Source organism: Caretta caretta, chromosome 1, assembly GCF_965140235.1.
Source record: "Caretta caretta isolate rCarCar2 chromosome 1, rCarCar1.hap1, whole genome shotgun sequence".
NCBI classification, from domain to species: Eukaryota; Metazoa; Chordata; order Testudines; family Cheloniidae; genus Caretta; species Caretta caretta.
Genome location: NC_134206.1, coordinates 306,672,135 through 306,690,731, shown reverse-complemented (window position 1 = coordinate 306,690,731; position 18,597 = coordinate 306,672,135). Strand labels below are relative to the sequence as shown.

Sequence of the window (18,597 nt, the reverse complement as noted above, 5' to 3'; positions counted from 1 at the left end):
ATGATTCAGTCATTAAGACCAGGATACAGTCCACCCAACAAAGCAGATGTTGCAGGCAAATTGCTGGATAAAGTGTATGAAAGAGAAATTGAGCAGTGTGCAAAAGGCCTGGAGGGTGAAATTGTTAACCTGAGTCTTGATGGGTGGAGCAATGTCTACAATGATCCTGTTGTGTGTGCTGGTGTGACAGCAGAAGAAGGGAATGTCTTTCTTACAGAAAGAATTGATACATCAGGAAATGCACACACAGCAGAATACTTATAAGAAGTAGCAGTAAAAACTATAACAAACTGAAAAAAATTTCAAATGTCTAGTACGCAGCTTGGTCACAGACAAAGCTGCAAATGTATCCAAGATGAGAAGAAATTTAGAAGAGAGTCCCAAGCTAACAACATGCGATTGCAGTGCTCATTTGCTGTACTTCCTAGCCAAAGACTTCAGTGTTTCAGAAATACAGTAACTCCTCACTTCACATTGTAGTTATCTTCCTGAAAATGCTACTTTAAGCGAAACGATGTTAAGCAAATCCAATCTCCCCATAAGAATTAATGTAAATGTGTGTGTGGGGGGTTAGGTTCCAGGGAAATTTTTTTCACCAGACAAAAGACTGTGTGTGTGTGTGTGTGTGTGTGTGTGTGTGAGAGACTCTCGCATTGCCCCTTTAAGTACGCTGACCCCACTCTAAGTACACTGCCTTTTTAAGTAGATCAGCAAGTTGAGACAGCAGCTGCTGCTAGCAAGCTCCTTCAGTCCAGAGCCCTTTGTGTCCCCCCCGCCCCCGCTCTGTGGAGATGGGGGGACAGGAGTGGTGGACAGGAGCAGGGAGAGGAGGACACCCTGACATTAGCATCCCTCTTCCCCCTCCCGCCCTGCACAGCAAGCGGGAAGCTCCCAGGAGCAGCTCCAAGGCAGAGGGCAGGAGCAGCACAGGGCAGTGGGGGGAGGGACAGCTGACCTGCCAGGCAATGGATATCCTGCTGAGTGGCTGCTGCACAGGGATCTTAGGGGAGCGGGGAGCTGATAGCTAGCTAGGAACCAGGGTGGATTGGCAGCCCACCTATCAGCTAGCTCCAACAGGCTGCTCTCTCTGCAAGCGGTGGACAAAGCAGGGGGCTGCCAAACAACGTTATAAGGGAGCACTGTGCAACTTTAAACGAGCATGTTCCCTAACTGATCGGCACCATAATAACAAAACAGCATTAACCGGGATGACTAAGTGAGGAGTTTCTGTAAAGGCGAATGTTATTGAAATTGCAAAATACTTCCGTAACAACCACTTTGCAGCAGCTGCTCTGAAAAAAGTGGGAGGAACCAAGCTAATGCTCCCACAAGATGTGTGATGGAACTCACGATTGGACTGTTTTGAGCACTATACCAAGAACTGGCCTAATCTGATGATAGTCTGAACAAAATTGTGAAAAAAAGAGATGGTACTGTCACAGCCAAAGTTCTCAACATTGGGCTTAAGAGAAATGTTGAGCACATGCCGAATACCCTGAAGACTATTTCTGTAGCCTTGAACAAAATGCAGGGAAACAGCTGTTTTATTGCTGATGCTGTTGAAACTGGGAAGGAACTGAGTGAGAGCTTAAAAAGAGAAATATGCAATGACAGAGTTTAAATTACAAGCATTAAAAAAAACAAATGGAACAAACACTATCTCCAGCTCATTTCTTGCAAATATTCTCAATACTCGGTTCCAGGGTCAAACCTTAACTGCTGAAGAAGAGGAGTTGGCTCTGACATGGATATCCATCAATCATCCCTCCATAATGCCAACTATAATAAACTTCAGAGCTAAGTGTGAACCACTCAAGAAATATACGTTTGCTGATGTTTTAAAGAAAGTCACACCAGCAGGACAGTGGGGTGGGAGGAGGTATTGTTTCATATTCTCTGTGTGTATATAAAGTCTGCTGCAGTTTCCACGGTAAACATCTGATGAAGTGAGCTGTAGCTCACGAAAGCTCATGCTCAAATAAATTGGTTAGTCTCTAAGGTGCCACAAGTACTCCTTTTCTTTTTACCAGTGAACTAGTGGAAGTCACGTAAGCACTTGGATTCAGAGACTGTTGAAGTGATAATCTCACTTTTAATAGCAGTAGCTTCTTCTGCTGGTGTAGAAAGAATATTTTCTTCCTTTCGAATAATTCATTCCAAATTGAGAAATCATTTGGGACCTGTAAAAAGCAGGAAAGCTTGTTTTTCCTTTTTCAGATTATGAACAAAACAGGAAACTGAAGGTGAAGACGACTGAGTTAGCTGTAGAAGCCAATATTTTAAGTTTCTCATGTTGACCTAGCCGACAGTTGATTTAATTTTTATTTTTATAAAAAAAATTTAAACTATTTTAGTTAAACAATTTTAACAAAAAGAAACCGGATTTTAAAAATCTTGAATGTTTAACTAAAGTCAAATGCTTGTTTTGTTAAAATATTATGTTTGCTGTTGAAGAAAAAAATCCAGAATATACAACGTTGTTGTTTTAGTTAAATAAAACAATGTAAACGTCTGTCTGGTGATATTCTCCTCCTAATACAGCATGGCAAGAAAATCTTCCAAATATTAATGATTAACCTATTGAATTGGAGATAGTTGGATATAGTTCACCTCCCAATGACTTCAAAAATATCTACTTCAATTACCTTTGGTAAATGTAATAACCAAACAATTCATTTTCTGATTTAGCTAACTAATCTGAAAAGTTTTCAAAATAGATCACTTTAAAAACATATAGTGTGTACCTTCTAAAAATGAAACCTACATCTGAGTTGTGAAGAATATGTATTAAGGTTATAACAACCAACAAGAATGCATTTATGTAGAAATCCATGATTAAATTGAATCTTCATGACTAGTGATTTAAATCATGATTTAAAAATCAAAATTTAAATCAAATCCACCCTGTTGCAGAGCCGCTGGCCATTATTTTTGAAAACTTGTGGTGATCGGGGGAGGTCCTGGATGACTGGAAAAAGGCAAATATAGCACCCATCTTTAAAAAAGGGAAGAAGGAGAATCTGGGAACTACAGACTCACCTCAGTCCCTGGAAAAATCATGGAGCAGGTCCTCAAAGAATCCATTTTGAAGTACTTGGAGGAGAGGAAAATGATCAGGAACAGTCAACATGGATTCACCAATGGCAAGTCATGCCTGACCAACCTGATTGCCTCCTATGACGAGATAACTGGCTCTGTGGATATGGGGAAAGCAGTGGACGTGATATACCTTGACTTTAGCAAAGCTTTGATACGGTCTTCCACAGTATTCTTGCTGACAAGTTAAAGTATGGATTGGATGAATGGACTATGAGGTGGATAGAAAGCCGGCTAGATCGTTGGGCTCAACAGGTAGTGACAAGGGCTCAATGTCTACTTGGCAGCTGATATCAAGCAGAGTGCCCCAGGGGTTGGTCCTGAGGCTGGTTTTGTTCAACATCTTAATTAATGATCTGGATGATGGGATGGATTGTACCCTCAGCAAGTTTGCAGATGACACTAAGCTGGCGGGGAGAGGTAGATACTCTGGAGGGTAGGGACCGGGTTCAGAGTGACCTAGACAAATTGGAGAATTGGGCCAAAAGAAATCTGATGAGGTTCAACTAGGAAAAGTGCAGAGTCCTGCACTTAGAAGGGAAGAATCCCACGCACAGCTACAGGCTGGGGACCAACTGACTAAGCTGCAGTTCTTCAGAAAAGGACCTGGGGATTACAGTGGACGAGAAGCTGGATGTGAGTCAACAGTGTGCCCTTGTTGCCAAGAAGGCTAACGGCATATTGGGCTGCATTAGGAGAAGCATTGCCAGCAGAGTGAGAGAAGGGATTATTCCCCTCTATTTGGCATGGGTGAGGCCACATCTGGAGTATTGTGCCCAGTTTTAGGCTCCCCATTACAGAAAGGATGTAGACAAATGGGAGAGAATCCAGTGGAGGGCAATGAAAATCATTAGGGTGCTGTTGTACATTACTTATGAGAAAAGGCTGAGGGAACTGGGCTTATTTAGTCTGCAGAAGAAGAGTGAGGGGGGATTTGATAGCAGCCTTCAACTATTTGAAGGGGGGTTCCAAAGAGGATGGAGCTAGGCTGTTCTCAGTGGTGGCAGATGACAGAACAAGAAGCAATGGTCTCAAGTTGCAGAGGGGGAGGTCTAGGTTGGATATTAGGAAACACTGTTTCACTAGGAGGGTGGTGAAGCACTGGAATGGTTTACATAGGGAGGTGGTGGAAACTCCATCCTTAGAGGTTTTTAAGGCCCGGCTTGACAAGCCCTGGCTGGGGTGATTTAGTTGGGGTTGGTCCTGCCTTGAGCATGGGTTGGCCTAGATGACCTCCTGAGGTCTCTTCCAACCCTATGATTCTGATTGTTGAGCTGGCAGCAGCACTTACAGTGTGTATGTTTGGGGGTGGAAGCGTGGGGAATGAAAATCAGCTTCTTTCCTATATTTCCCACCAGATCTACAGGTTGTGGAAAGTGGTTTCCCTTCCCTTCTATTCTCAGGGGATGGGTTTATTAACTCAGAACAAATTAAAAGTTCATGAAGGTCAGGTTCAGTGCCTCTGCCCTCACCTTCCCCCTGCCTGGATGTGTGTGTTAGGATGAGGTGGAGGGAAAGTGGGGATTGAAGAAGTTGAGACAGCCAACCTATTTATACAACTCTGGGACATATCCTGGTCTTTACCACATCCATTTTGTGCTGGCTCCTGGCACAGAGCAAACAAAGCTGGCAGATTCAGCTGCCCAAGAAGAGTTCCATATCCACTGTACTACATCGGAGCAATAAATATGTTGAGCAAAGGGAAAAGAGTTCTGTAGCATGCCCTCCCCTTCCTCTCACTAGCACAGGTTTGGTTTAACAGCCCTAAATCTCAGGGTCCTGGCCTTCAGTATAAAGGAAATACAAATACTCCACACCTCTTCCCCCTGTAGGTGTAGATCTTGCTGGGAATGAATAAACTTGAGTGCAAGGTTAGATCGTAAACAAGGGTGTGACAGGCTGTGTGCCAGAGATAGTGTTTTCAGGCTAGTTGAGATAAATGAGAACACCCTGAACCGATACGTTTGAAAGTAGATAAGGCAAGGACATAAGCAATTATCACACAATCTGCCCAGTGTCCAAACCACTTAGATTCAAGAATAGATGTTCGTAGCTAGGAAAAGTATACATAAATGGTACAGTGACACACATGATTTGGTATTATGGCATCACCTTATATGCAAGCCCCACGTCTGGACCCGTCCAATGTGGGCATAGAGCTGTTACATGCCTAATTAAGTAACCTGAGTTACCAGAAAACAAGATGAAATGTTCTCCTAGAACTGGATGAGGTGTTCTGGATAAGCAGAGCGGAAAAGGTCTCGAAGGAAATCCTAAAGTCCCCCTTCTACTGGTATAGCCCCTTGGAGCAGTGCAATTTAAAACATCCTCAGTGCTGCTGCAAGATGCACCTAAGGACCTGCCTTTTGGCCCCAGAATGAGGAAAGATATGAAATGTGGCTTAAGCCACCATATTTTCCACCCAGGTGCTGAAGGGTTACATGACTTTGAGGAAAGTACTGGTCCCAAATAGTGTTTTTGTGAATGTGGCAGGCTATTAGCATCTTTTGGTAGTCACACAGCATTGTGAATTCTCAGACTGCATTTCAAAGGGCAAGTCAGAACATTCCCCGCTACTTGTAATAGGTTACGTTACATGACTCCAGTCTTACTTTCCCACTAGATGAGAGCGTATGCAATCATACTGTAAAGGCTCGTCTATACTGGCAAGCCGCGGCAGCACCTTAACATGGCTTGTGTAGTTGCAGCAGAGCGCTGGGAGAGAAAAAAAAACACCTCTGTGAGGGTTGTAGCTACCAGTGCTGCTGCCCTGTCTACACCAGTACTTTACAGCACTGAAGCTTGCTGCACTCGGGGGGTGGGGGGGGTCACACCCCTGAGCAAGAAAGTTGCAGCGCTGTAAATTGCCAGTGCAGACAAGTCCTAAGACAGTGGTTCTCAACGTTTTTTACATAGGGACTCCAAAAACATAAATAGACAAACCTGCAGACCCCCAACCAGAGGCAACACATGGGGGTAGGGCATGTGAGGCCAAATGCCTTCCTCCCTCCCTCCCGATTTCTGCCTTCCATTTGGCCCTGCTCCCTGAAATGCTGATGTAGCAGGACAGAGCAGTGGTGTGTCTCCTTGGCTAGTTGCTGCCTGCTCGTGGAGTCAATGGCTGTAAGGCAATTCCTTCTGATAGCAGGGGGGAGATCTTTCTTCTGCAGTAATTTTGAAATTTTTGGTTGCACTCCTCCCCAACCCAGACAGGCTGGGTGGCCTCCTGGGGTGAGCTGGGGGTTGAGATAGTGCTTCCTCCCCAAATCTGCCCATCTGAGGCTGAAGCCCAAGCCTTGGCAGACCTCCTGAAACATGTTCATGACCCCACACCCCTGGTTGAGAAGCAGTGCTGTAGAAGATTAATATTAGACAATGCTGGTCAGTGTATAAAGTTTTTTTCCCCCCCTTACAGGGAGGTTTTGCCAAGTTTATAGAAGTCTGCATTTCAACAGTTTCCTTGACTTCCAGTAGTGGCAAAACCCTGCAGGAATAAGTCTATCATCAATTCACCTGATACTTTAATTTGAACAGTAGATTCCATGCTGCCTTATTTTAACAGTTTAAGTCTTTATTTTACTTATGGTTTTTAATAGATCTCTTAAAAAGAAAAACCCTGATGGTGATAGTGGTTCAGAAATGCCACAACAAAAACAAAACAAACCCAAAACAATTAGCCTGATAATGCTAAACTGCTCAGAGAAAAATAAGTGTTGTGGACAATTGTGAAGTCTTAAGACTACAGTATTAATACCCCACCGAGAAGAAGTGGGTGCATCCCTGCCACTCAGTATTGTTGTTGGTTATTTGCAGACACCACTACATTGTAGACATTGACTTACACATAGTTATGACCTTGAAGCCTAGACAGTTTTTTTTTTTAAAAGCTTAGACTTTCAAATAGTTCTGTAGCAATTCGAAAATAACCTGTAGTTACATGACTTCATAATCACACCATACATGAGGCCCTATTTATGACAGATCCTTTCACCTCTGTCTTCCAAGCCATCCTGTGCTTTGAATAGAAAGAGGCTTATAGTTTCCAAACCTGGTCTGTTCCAAAGAAGGGAAATGACCTGCCACCAGCTAGCCATACAACTCTCAATCTTGTTCTCCAGAAAAAGCCTATAAGGTCTTTCACAAAAACATAAGGAGAATCCCCAGCAGCTCTTTCAAGCGTGTTATATTGTTTTCAGGCCTGACACTACAGCAGGGGTTTTCAAACTGGTTGTACCATCAGCAGTTGGGGGTCGCTGCAATCCCTAGTGTGTGGATGATGCCATTTTACTCTTCACAGCGTGACCTCTTATGTATGGTGCACGCGAGGTCACGATGCATGGAGAATACCATTTTGCTCTACAAAATGGCATCCTCCACACAGCGTGACCTTGCACACACCACACATACAAGGTGACACTGTGAAAAAGATGCCATTTTGTAGAGCAATATGACATCATCCATGTGGCATGACCTCACAGTATGGGCATCCAAGGTCATGTGTGGAGGGATGCCATTTTGCTCTTTTTAAAAATGGTGTCCTCCATGGTGTCTGGGGTCCTGGGAGGAATTAAAATGGGGTTACATAGCAAAAAGTTTGGGAACCCTTGTACAAGAAATGAAGGGAAGCCACTGAATGCATCCGATGAAGTGAGTTGTAGCTCACGAAAGCTTATGCTCAAATAAATTGGTTAGTCTCGAACGTGCCACAAGTCCTCCTTTTCTTTTTGCGGATCCAGACTAATACGGCTGCTACTCTGAAACCAATTAAAACTGAAACACTGGGAGAGCAGATTCAATTCCATCCAGTAGAGGGTAGTGCTACACTGGTATCATGCAGAATGTAATCAGACAGTAGAGCAGACAGATGTTAAAAACATCCAAGCAGAATAAAACAGAATGGTTGGGTTTAGAGATCTCATTTAAGCCTCCCAACCTTAACAGCAACTCAGACTGCAATCCTCGCCACACCTGTTACCCACATTCTCTTGTCCCAGTGAATAGAGAACCTTGAATTTACTAGTTAACATAAATGAAAAAGCTGATCGGGTTAAGGTTTTGTCCATTTGTGATTACATCCTATTTAAAATATGAGCATTTTTATTTCAAACTAGTATGATCAACTGAATCCATTTTCAGGTGTGTTACCTCCTCCTGACTGATGAACTGCTGCAGCACATACTCATAGGTCTGCATTTCCTTTATCAGCAAAATCTAGACTTTCTTTTCTTTTCTTTTCTTCAGTACCCATTTATACAGCATGGTTCACTTTACAGACTACTTGCTTCACTTTTAAGACCATTCAAGAGAAGGATGGATCAGTAGTTAGGGGCAATACACTGAAATAGTTATACTGGTAAAACCCTAGTGTGGATCCAGAATCCAACAGATTGAGTTTACTCTCTGATGCAGCAGAATGTCTAAAAAGAGAGTGAATGTGTCTGCCCTAGAGAGTTTTGCTGCTTTAACTATAGTGGTATAGTCAGAGTTGCACACCCAACCCAGCGTGATACAGTTATATAGTATAAAAGTGCTTATACTAGTATAGCTTATTTCAGTTCAAGAAGGAGACTAACCTATATTGATGCGAGACTGGTATTCTGTGTCCAAACTAGAGCTTTTACAGTAACTATTTCAGTTAAGAAAAACCCACATTCCTAGCTGACAATGTTATACCAGTAAAATTGAAGTGTAGTCAGGCTTTAGTAGAACTCAGACTCTGGTGGGTGGGCGTGGATGGTGGAAATGACAATATGGGAGAAGTGAAAGTTCTCCTGCTCAGTAAAAAAACAAAAACAAACAAACAAAACCACTCACAACCTTACAGAATACTAATTCTATGCAAAGCCTCATAAAGCACTAACGAGCCACTATCTGTTTATTACACAGAAGATAGAGGTCATAGCCAATTTTGGATTCAGGAACAGCATACCATCCGAGTTCAAGCAATATTTCAAATAAATTACTTTAATATAGCAAAAGTCAAGTTAGCAATTGTATAAGACTCCACAAACATTAACTCAATTTCAACGTAAATTAAAATCATTTTAACTACAGCTCAGACAAATGCTTATGTATTTTGTTGGAAGCAGGGGCACAACACATTTTGTTATCAAAACAAAGTGTTTTTCCCCCCCCATATCTCTCATTGTATAAAATAGAGGAATGGAGTTCCTATTTATTGCCTTGATTCAGCAAGATTCTTAAGTATGCACCTAACTTTTAAACACAAAAGTAATTCAATAATCCATGTTGAAGACAACTCAAGTACTTGAAGCTAGGCACTAGAGCGGAGTGAATTTTTTTCATCCAAAATTCTTTCTTCCCCAGTGCAGTGGGGCAGTTACCCCACTCCTAGAGAAGAAAAGCTAGGCTGACTTGGGGAGCAGCCATAACTGGGGCCATGCCCCAATCAGGCCACAGCTGGCCCTACAAACGGGCTGTGAGCGAGGAGCTAAGTGAGTCTCTCTCTAGTGATGGAAAGAGAAGGATCTAGCTGCCTGGGAGCAGGGTACCAGAGGTAGAGAAGTACTAGGGAAAGGCAAGAGGAGCTGGGGAGCTCCAGGCCTTGTTCAAGGCCTAAAGAGAGGTACTGGGCTGCAGGAAAAGGCAGCAGGTCCAAACCCCACTTGCTAGGGATGAGTGGTTCACAGACTGTAGTGTGCCCCAATGAGCGGGGGCTAGATGATGACTAGCAGTAGCCACTGAGGCAAGGTGGGGATAGAGGGTTGGGGGTTCCCCTGGGAGGGGAGACCCAGATTGTGGGTTACTGCTGGGGGCAGCATCCCAAGGTAAAGGGCACCAGCATCTGGGAGGGACACGGGGCCAGCGGCAGGTGAGACACTGGCCAGGAGGAGGCGCTCTGTATGCTGGAGAGCTAATTCCCAAGACAACAAGTAGGAGGTGCTGCACCAGTGAGTCTCGACTTCGCTACACCCAGTTAAAATGTTTTGCTTGACCTGAATTTTTGGTGAGTTTGTGCTGACTTTACCAAAAATTGTTCCAACTGAGTTCTGTTTTTTCCATTCAAAAAGGCTTTCATTTCAAAATTTAATTTTTGTGTGTGGCTTTTTTAAAAAATTAAAAATGAACAATTATTTGGTTTTAAAGAATAGCCAGCAGGGTTCTCCCCCCCCCCCCCCCCAAAAAAAACCTATTTGCACAGCTCTACTAGGTGCAGCTCAAGTACCTGCCAAATTGTGGCCCTCATCCTGTAAACACTTGAGCATATGCTTTAACAATGAAGCATGTGAGTAGTCTCATTGAAGACAACAGCATTACTTATACAGTAACTCCTCCCTTAACCTTGTAGTTATGTTCCTGAAAAATGCGACTAAGTGAAACAATATTAAGCTAATCCAATTTCCCATAAGAATTAATATAAATGGGGGAGTTAGGTTCCAGGGAAACTTTTTTTGCCGTACAATACTATAGTTGAGAGGTGCCCCTGCCTTACCCCACACAGGCACTGCCCACTGGCACTGAGGACAATGAGGCAGGCAAGGAGGCTGAAGGTGCCGTAGGCTAGGAGAAGCGGGTTGTGCAGCGGCAGCTTCCCCTACTCTGCAAACACCAAGTTCGGGGGGCTCAACCCTAGGCCTGCCCACTCCACCCCTTCCCCCAAGCCCCCACCCTTAACCTGCCTCTTCTTCCCTCCCCTCCACACCCTTTACTCTGCATGCTGTGTCTTCACTCCTCCCCCCCTCCCCCCGAACGCTGCAAGCCAGCTATTGCCATGGGCAGGAGGTGGGGGGAGGAGGAGGAGGAAGGCACCGATCCACAGGGTCTGCTGGCAGGCGGTGTGGTGGGGGGGGGAGGGGGGCATAGGGGAGCTGATGGGGAAGGGGGCTGCCAGCTGTGGACAAAGCAGGTAGCCAAACAACATTATAGCGAAGCATTGCACAACTGTAAATGAAGCATGTTCTGTAATTGCGCAGGGAAGTAAGATCGAAACGTCCTGTCGCTTAACGTTGTTAAGTGGGGAGTTACTGTACCCCAGAAGTTAAGTATGTGCATGAGTGTTTTTAGGATCAAGCCTTACATTTTAGCCAAGTCACACTTGTACTCACCTCCAGAAGTGTAGTTCAAATCCTTCACATTTATCCTTGCATTTTAAGCATGGTGCACCAAATCCTTGTTCATGACCTAACCCCATCTGTTTAAAAGTAAAGTGAAAGCTTTTATGAAACTTAAAATTATTTTTCAAGAGATTATATTTTGCATCTCAGTTTCCATTTTTCCCTTACCTTTTATGATCGAGGTCTTAAGTGTCAAAGAACAAAAGTTTGAATAATCAAATGACAACTTATGGAGGATGACATTTTAGTGATTGAACCAAGAACAGAATCATAAAAGCTATTCATCTAGTTTTGAAAGGTAAATACAGAAAACATTGAAATTGTACATATGTTCAAATGAAGGATATAAGCTAGTCAAGAACTCCCTCAAGACATTTATATGCATTAACTTCAGTCAGAGGTCAGGACTAAAAGAATACAACATAACTAGGATAATGCAGGTTATTGCTTAGATGTTATTAGCCATTGGGTAGCTGAAAGTGTGGCATATCCCATCCTCAACAGTGTTGTAATGAGTGTAGCATATTCTGTTCTCAGTCATTACCATTGGCCCACCTTTATTGGCCCACAATAGAAACAGAATATATCTAGAGAAGGGCAATGAGAGTAAACAGTAGGGGAATGTTTTCATATGGAGAGAATAAAAGGGGCTTGTATTTAACTTGGAATGCAGAAGAACAGGAGAGAGTTTAATAAGCGGTATGATAAAGGCCAACAATTGAGTGATATTTGCTATTCACATAATACAGCAACATAGCAGTGAAATTAAAAGGTTGAATACATTTTTTCAGCTATCAAAAAAGTTAAAGGGTGTATCAGGGTAATTCATGGAATCACCAACATAGATTACTGCTAAGGAGTTTAAGATTCCAAAAAAGGACGAGACACTTGAAGGAACAGAATTCTATTTACACTAGCTAGAATGACAATGACCATCAATTCTTATCCTCGTACAGTGCAAAAAAACCCACCTTCTCCACCCACTAGAATGCATGTGTGTACACACAATTCAGATAGTCAGCAGTATATTTGATGGGGGAAGAAAGAAAGCAGTGCTGTCAAATACTACTATACCAGATTAGACTAAATTATTGGTTAGCTGTAACATGGTAATTCTTATGTCTCTAAAACAATGAAGCAAAGCAAATCTTTTTATAGTTTAGTCCAGGGTTTCTCAAACTTCATTGCACTGCAACCCCCTTCTGACAATAAAAATAACTACATGACCCCAGGAAGGGGGGACCAAAGCTTGAGCCCAGCTGCCCTGGGTGACTGGGCCAAAGCCCAAGCCCCAATGTCCTAGGTGGGGGGAGGGGCAAAGCAGAAGCCCAGGGCTGAAGCCCAGGGCTGAAGCCCTTGAGCTTTGGCTTCAGCCCTGGGCAGTGGGGTTCTGGCTCCGGCATTGGGCCCGGGTGGTGGGGCTCAGGCTTTGGCCCTGGGTCCAGCCAAGTCTGTGCCAGCCCTGGCGACCCCATTAAAATGGGATCACGACTCTCAGTTTGAGCACTGCTGGTTTAGTTAATAGTTCCAATTAATTACTCAGCAGCTTATGTTGCAGTGTGCCATCTTAGACAGAGACAGTCATTCTTACTGCAGTATTTGTGATGAGTAACATATCTGGAATTGAGAAATCTGCACTTGTTAGACTGATGAACAAGCCTTCCAGGAGGGAACTAAATAAACAAACTAGCTAGTGTCACAGGAAATGCCATTTCTGGCAGTTGAAAGATCAATCAAATGTCTTGTCACCTTATGACCCTTGAACTCTTCTGATCCGTGGTCTTTGGGCTTTTCCCATGCATTCATAGTATAGGAGAGGACATATTTTGCCCTCTACCATTAGCTACTGCCCCATAACTTAACATCCCTGTGCAAAGCTCTGGAGCTATTTTCCCTCCTATTTTTCCCAAAAACCTAGCATTTCAAAGGTGCATCCCTTTGATCATGGCTGCACCTTTGTCACCCTGAAGATTCAAGGTGATGGATCCTAGTTTGCACAGTCAGTTACCTCTTGCTGGATGTGCTAACGTGAACCCAGCTCAGCAAATGTTTAGAAGATGATGAATTAAGAGACAGGGCTTCTCTCAATCATATTCTACTCTATTAAATAAGAGTGTGACAAATTAACATCCAGCTGACTTGGCTAAAACAGGTCCCTGCAGGGGGCCTTCCAACTGAGGTTCAGGGATAAGACATGCTGATGGGAAAACTCACTGATGATGTTATTTAATGGGCAAATCCTAGCCCCTGTCTGGTGGGGAGGTAAGGTGACTCTACATCAGCCTAGCTTAAGTTTTAAATGGATTTCGCAAGCCAACCCGAGGGCAGGGAGATGTTTGGAAATACATGACTTTGCTGGGTGCCTTTGTATATTTCACAAAACCTTGGCTGCATTATGCATTTCTTTTATGGAAAATAAGATTGTTTGACAAAACCTATTAAAGAACAGAATCAGAAATTTGGTTGATAAAGGAAACTGTGTGGACTTAATATACCTAGACTTTTTGTAAGGCATTTGACTTAGTACTGCATGACATTCTGAATAAATTAGCACTATGCATTATTAATAAAGCATATGTTAAATTGATAACAAAGTGGCTAATGGATCTCAAAGCAAATAATTGGGAACCATCTAATCAGGGTGTTTCTAGTAGGGTAACAATCGCTGGGGTTACAATCTGCAGATGACAGATTGGTGGAATGATAAATAATTATTAGAACAGGGTAGTCATACAAAGCAATCTGGATCACTTGGGAAGATGGGCCCATTGAAACAGAAATATGAAAGTTAAACATCTAGGAACAAGGAATTAAGTTCATATCTACACAATGGGGGACTGCATTCTGGAAAGCAGTGACTTGGAAAAGGATTTAGGGGTTAGTGAACAAGCAACTCAATAGGAACTCCCAGTGCACAGCTGTGGCAACAAGCGTTAATAAGATCTTTGGATATATAACCTGGGGAGTAGTGAGGCAATTTTATGGATAAAAATATGGAAAGAGTTAGAAAGGGACAGCCTAGGATCCTCATGAACTAGTTACTTTAGAGCGCTTGAGTTGTTTGATACTTAACCCCGTCTCCATTTCTGCCCCTGCCCCCCTCCCCCCCCCCAAGAGGGAATTCCAAAGTTTCTGTAAAGAGGTTAAGCCTGTAAATTCATATAGATTCACAGGTTCCAAGGCCAGAAGGGACTATTATGATCTACTCTAACCTCCTGTACAACACCGGCCATAGAATTTCCTCAAAATAGTTCCTAGAGCAGATACTTTAGAAAAAGATCCAATCTTGATTTAAAAATTGTCAGTGAGTAGCAAGTTGTTCCAATGGTTAATCACTTTCAATGTTAAAAATGTGTGCCTTATTTCCAGTCTGAATTGGTCTAGCTACAACTTCCATTCACGTTCAAAAATGCACTAGTCTCTACCCCACTATATGGTCATACTCAGTGCCTTTGTTGACAGTAGAACTACTCATTACATCTCCCAAAATAGTATTTAGCATCCATAAACAAAATTGTTGCAGAGTTTTGTCCTTCACATGTGTATTCTGCACTTGCCAGCATGTGTCAAGTAATATAGTCAAAGAATATTTAACAGATGTGTCTTTTGCTTCAGCAGTAAGGACTGACTATATACACAGAACTGTAGTCAATATTCGTTAGCTGACTAGAACAGACCACATTTGGTGCATTCAAACAGTCTCCAAATTGGAAAGTGAAGCTAATGAAATGCATTGCATTTTCTCCATTCCTCTTCTCAAATGGCATGCTTCTGAATAGCACTTTATGTTGGACCTGTGGTGCTGTTACTCTATGCCAGACTAGTCTGTCAGTGTATCTAAAAATATAACAAAGTGGACTGAATATGTGCATAAATAGAGAATGAGAGTTTGAAAAGAGGATGGAATCAATTTCTCCATAAATGGAATTATGGAAGTAATTGGATAGATAGGTCAAATAAAATGCTGCCAGAGGAAGGCTTCTTCATGTCAACTGCTGTCAAAGAAAATGTTTAAGAAAGCTATCTAAAAATATTTGGTATTTCAAACAAGATTGCTGATTTAGGGACAGGTTGGGTATGGAAGATAGTATAAATATAATGAACAACTGTTTTATGCTCCTTTCATGACTCATGGGCAGTGTTTTAAATGGTTACAGCTAAGCAAGTGCTACCAGAAGTAGATAAGGAACTGTTAAGAAAGTAGATAAGGCAGTGTTGTTTAATACTTCTCATAACATAAGAATTAGGCGTCACCAAATGAAATTAATAGGCAGCAGGTTTAAAACAAAAGTATTTCTTCACACAACACAGTCAACTTGTGGAACTCCTTGCCAGAGGATGTTGTGAAGGCCAAGACCATAACAGGGTTCAAAAAAGAACTAGATAAATTCATGGAGGATAGGTCCATCAATGGCTATTAGCCAGGATGGGCAGGAATGGTGTCCCTAGCCTCTGTTTGCCAGAAGCTGGGAATGAGTGACCGGGGATAGATCACTTGATTACCTGTTCTGTTAATTCCCTCTGGGGCACCTGGCACTGGCCACTGTCGGAAGACAGGATACTGGGCTAGATGGACCTTTGGCCTGACCCAGGAGGGCCATTCTTAATGTTCTTAAGAGACTACTTTACTCCATTCCAAGCTGAACCAACTGTCACAGCTGACAATCTATACATTTCAGAACTTTTAGCAACCCCAGTGGCTATACATAAGCACTTAATAGTTTGTTCATGTGTGTGATATTATAGCAGCCCTGAATTTCTACTATTCACCTGGATTATCAGGAATTTATAACTAGACCACAAATATTAGTCTGAGGCTGAAATTTGGCATAAAAGACATCTTCAGAGTTTCCTACCGCCTTTTTACCAGATATGATTTTAAATCAGGCAGACAGCATTTTTTAAGAGATTTTAGCACTTGCAAAAGGGCCACTACACTGGAAATAGAGGTGTGGTTTTTTTTGTTTTTGTTTGTTTGTTTTAAAAACACAGTTAAGAGTATGGACAGTGGACACTTCCTCACATTGTTTCCCCAGTATCTCAGCGTTGAGGTAGGTAGTCCCTCCATAACAAGCAAAAGTGCAGTTTAGTCTCTGACCATTCAATCTGTAGCTTATAAGCCAAAGTCACTAATGAAAGGATGAAATTAGAGTGCAGAACATCCTGACCTTTCCGGATTCTGATTCATTCTAACATGCCTGCCTTGGTGATAACTTATTTCAGGTCTTAGCATGTTACCATCAAGTATCACTTTCAGTTGCCATTGCTGTTTGTGATTATTCCTACCTAGCACAATATGGATGACTAATGCCACACACAGTGCTAGAAACAAAGAAGTCATTTGTAACTACTATGGAGGTTTTTTTTTTTTTTTTAAACACATTTATGAAATACAAGCCCAAGAGTTATCACTTCTAACGTTAGGTACAAAAAGAGATGGAAGTCATATTATAAGAAAACAGATCATCCAGTGGTACCTCATCTCAGGAGATGTAGTCAAGATACCTAAAATCTGACTGAATTTCTATTACAAATAAAAATTCTAGAGTCCACCAGAATTCTAGCACAAGCTATTTGGAAGTCTCTTTAAAGAGGAGCATAGTCAGAGTCTCACCCTCTTCCCAACATAATACCCACATCTAGGGGTTAGCACTCAGAATTCTCACCTTTTCTTGGTTTTCCTTTATGCTTAAAGGAAGAGAGCTAGGTGAAGGAGGTAAAGGGCAGAAGAGACATAACTTAAAATGTCATTTCTAGAGAATTTCTACTGCAAGGCCCCCTTTCTCACTCCTGAGTGCCTCTCTTCCTTTAAGAGCCACCTTCTATACTGGAACCAGTGAGGCCTATTTGATTTGGCTGCCTCATGAATCACAGAAACTAAACTAAACTAGCTCCATGAAAATGTCAACCTCCAGAATCTCCAGAAACAAAATACCTAAATACTTCCATTGTTTTCAGATCTTTCGAGAATTTAAGAAGTTGTACAAAACATTCTCCAAAGTTCTCAACCCAATGAAAACAGAGGTTTTCCCTCAACTCTTAAAGCAGCTACACAAGGAGAAGTGTCACATTAAGGTACGCAATACTTCATGTTGGAAGAATCTTCAATATGCTGTATTCTTGGATACATTATTTTGCTCTTGAGAGAGAGAAGAATCATCCACGTTATTCAAGTCTTCAATGCAAACACGAGGGAACATACTTTACCTTCATTCTTTTATACAGGTGTCCTTGGGAGCTTGGCAGAAAACTACAAGTTCTTCTGCTTCAAGCATCAACTATTCATTTATATGGATGTGGAAGAGTCAACAAAAAAAAGGGGGGGGGGGGCTTTCCACAGTGCCCCACCACACTTTAGAAAAAGTCACACAAAACAGATTACTGACAGACCCCAATTTAGTTTAGGAAATGTCTAAAGTGTAAAGACATGGACAAAGGATAAAATCCACACAAGAGATTCAGCTGCTGGAAATACCATATTGATGCTATTTTGATTGGGTGATTATGTTTACCTTCATTGTTGAATTGGCTTTTACAATAGATAAACTTGATGAAATGGAATTTGAAATGAAATCCAGCAACAGATAAGAGTTGTTAGATTTCACATTCCATTTCTTATGATTGCAAGTTAACTACAATTTATAGAAATTGAAAGAGTTACTGTCTTGATGTAGAGCTTTTCTATGTAGGTGTAGGCTTCTGAGACAATGACTATGAAATTTAGTGGCAGCTGTGTGTGTAACAAGGAGCATCATGTTACACCCTCCCCCAGTAGAATCATAAAACTGTGGCATGTACTCTGTCTAAATAGGATAATGGTTTTATGAAGGTATGAAAAAAATAAAAAACATACCAAAAAGTTTGCCTAGGATTTAGATTGGGTCCAGTTCTGCCCAATATCTTCAGCTGAGGCCTTATCAGTGTAAAGTTGATGGAGTATTGCGTTCTCGGCACCACATTTCAGAAAAGATGTGGAAAAATTGGAGAAAGTCCAGAGGGGAGCAACAAAATTGATCAAAGATCTAGAAACCTTAACCTACGAGGAAAGATTGGAAAAAATTGGGTTTTGTTTAGTCTGGAGAAGAGAAGATGGGGGGGAGGGAACATAACAGTTTTCAAGTACATAAAAGGTACTTTGCAAGGAAGAGGGAGAAAAATCGTTCTCCTTAACCTCTGAGGATAGGACAATAAGCAACGGATTTAAATTGCAGCAAGGGAGGTTTAGGTCGGATATAAGGGAAAACTTCCTGTCAGGCTGGTTAAGTGTTGGAACATACTGCCTAGAGAAGTTGTGGAATCTCAGTCATTGGAGGTTTTTAAGAACAGGTTAGACAAACACCTGTCAGGAATGGTCTAGCTATTACGTAGTCCTGCCCTGAGTGCACTGGACTAGACATACTGAGGTCCCTTCCAGTCCTACACTTCT

At 42.1% G+C, this 18,597-nt stretch overlaps 1 protein-coding gene across 1 annotated transcript in view; it reads right to left on the bottom strand.

Moving 5' to 3' along the window:
* TES (testin LIM domain protein) overlaps positions 1-18,597 on the bottom strand; it is a 42,072-nt gene that overhangs the window by 13,898 nt on the left and 9,577 nt on the right. Inside the window, exon 2 of the mRNA XM_048836133.2 lies at positions 11,163-11,248. Coding sequence (XP_048692090.1) covers positions 11,163-11,248 — 86 coding nt within the window. The remainder of the gene's footprint in view (positions 1-11,162; positions 11,249-18,597) is intronic.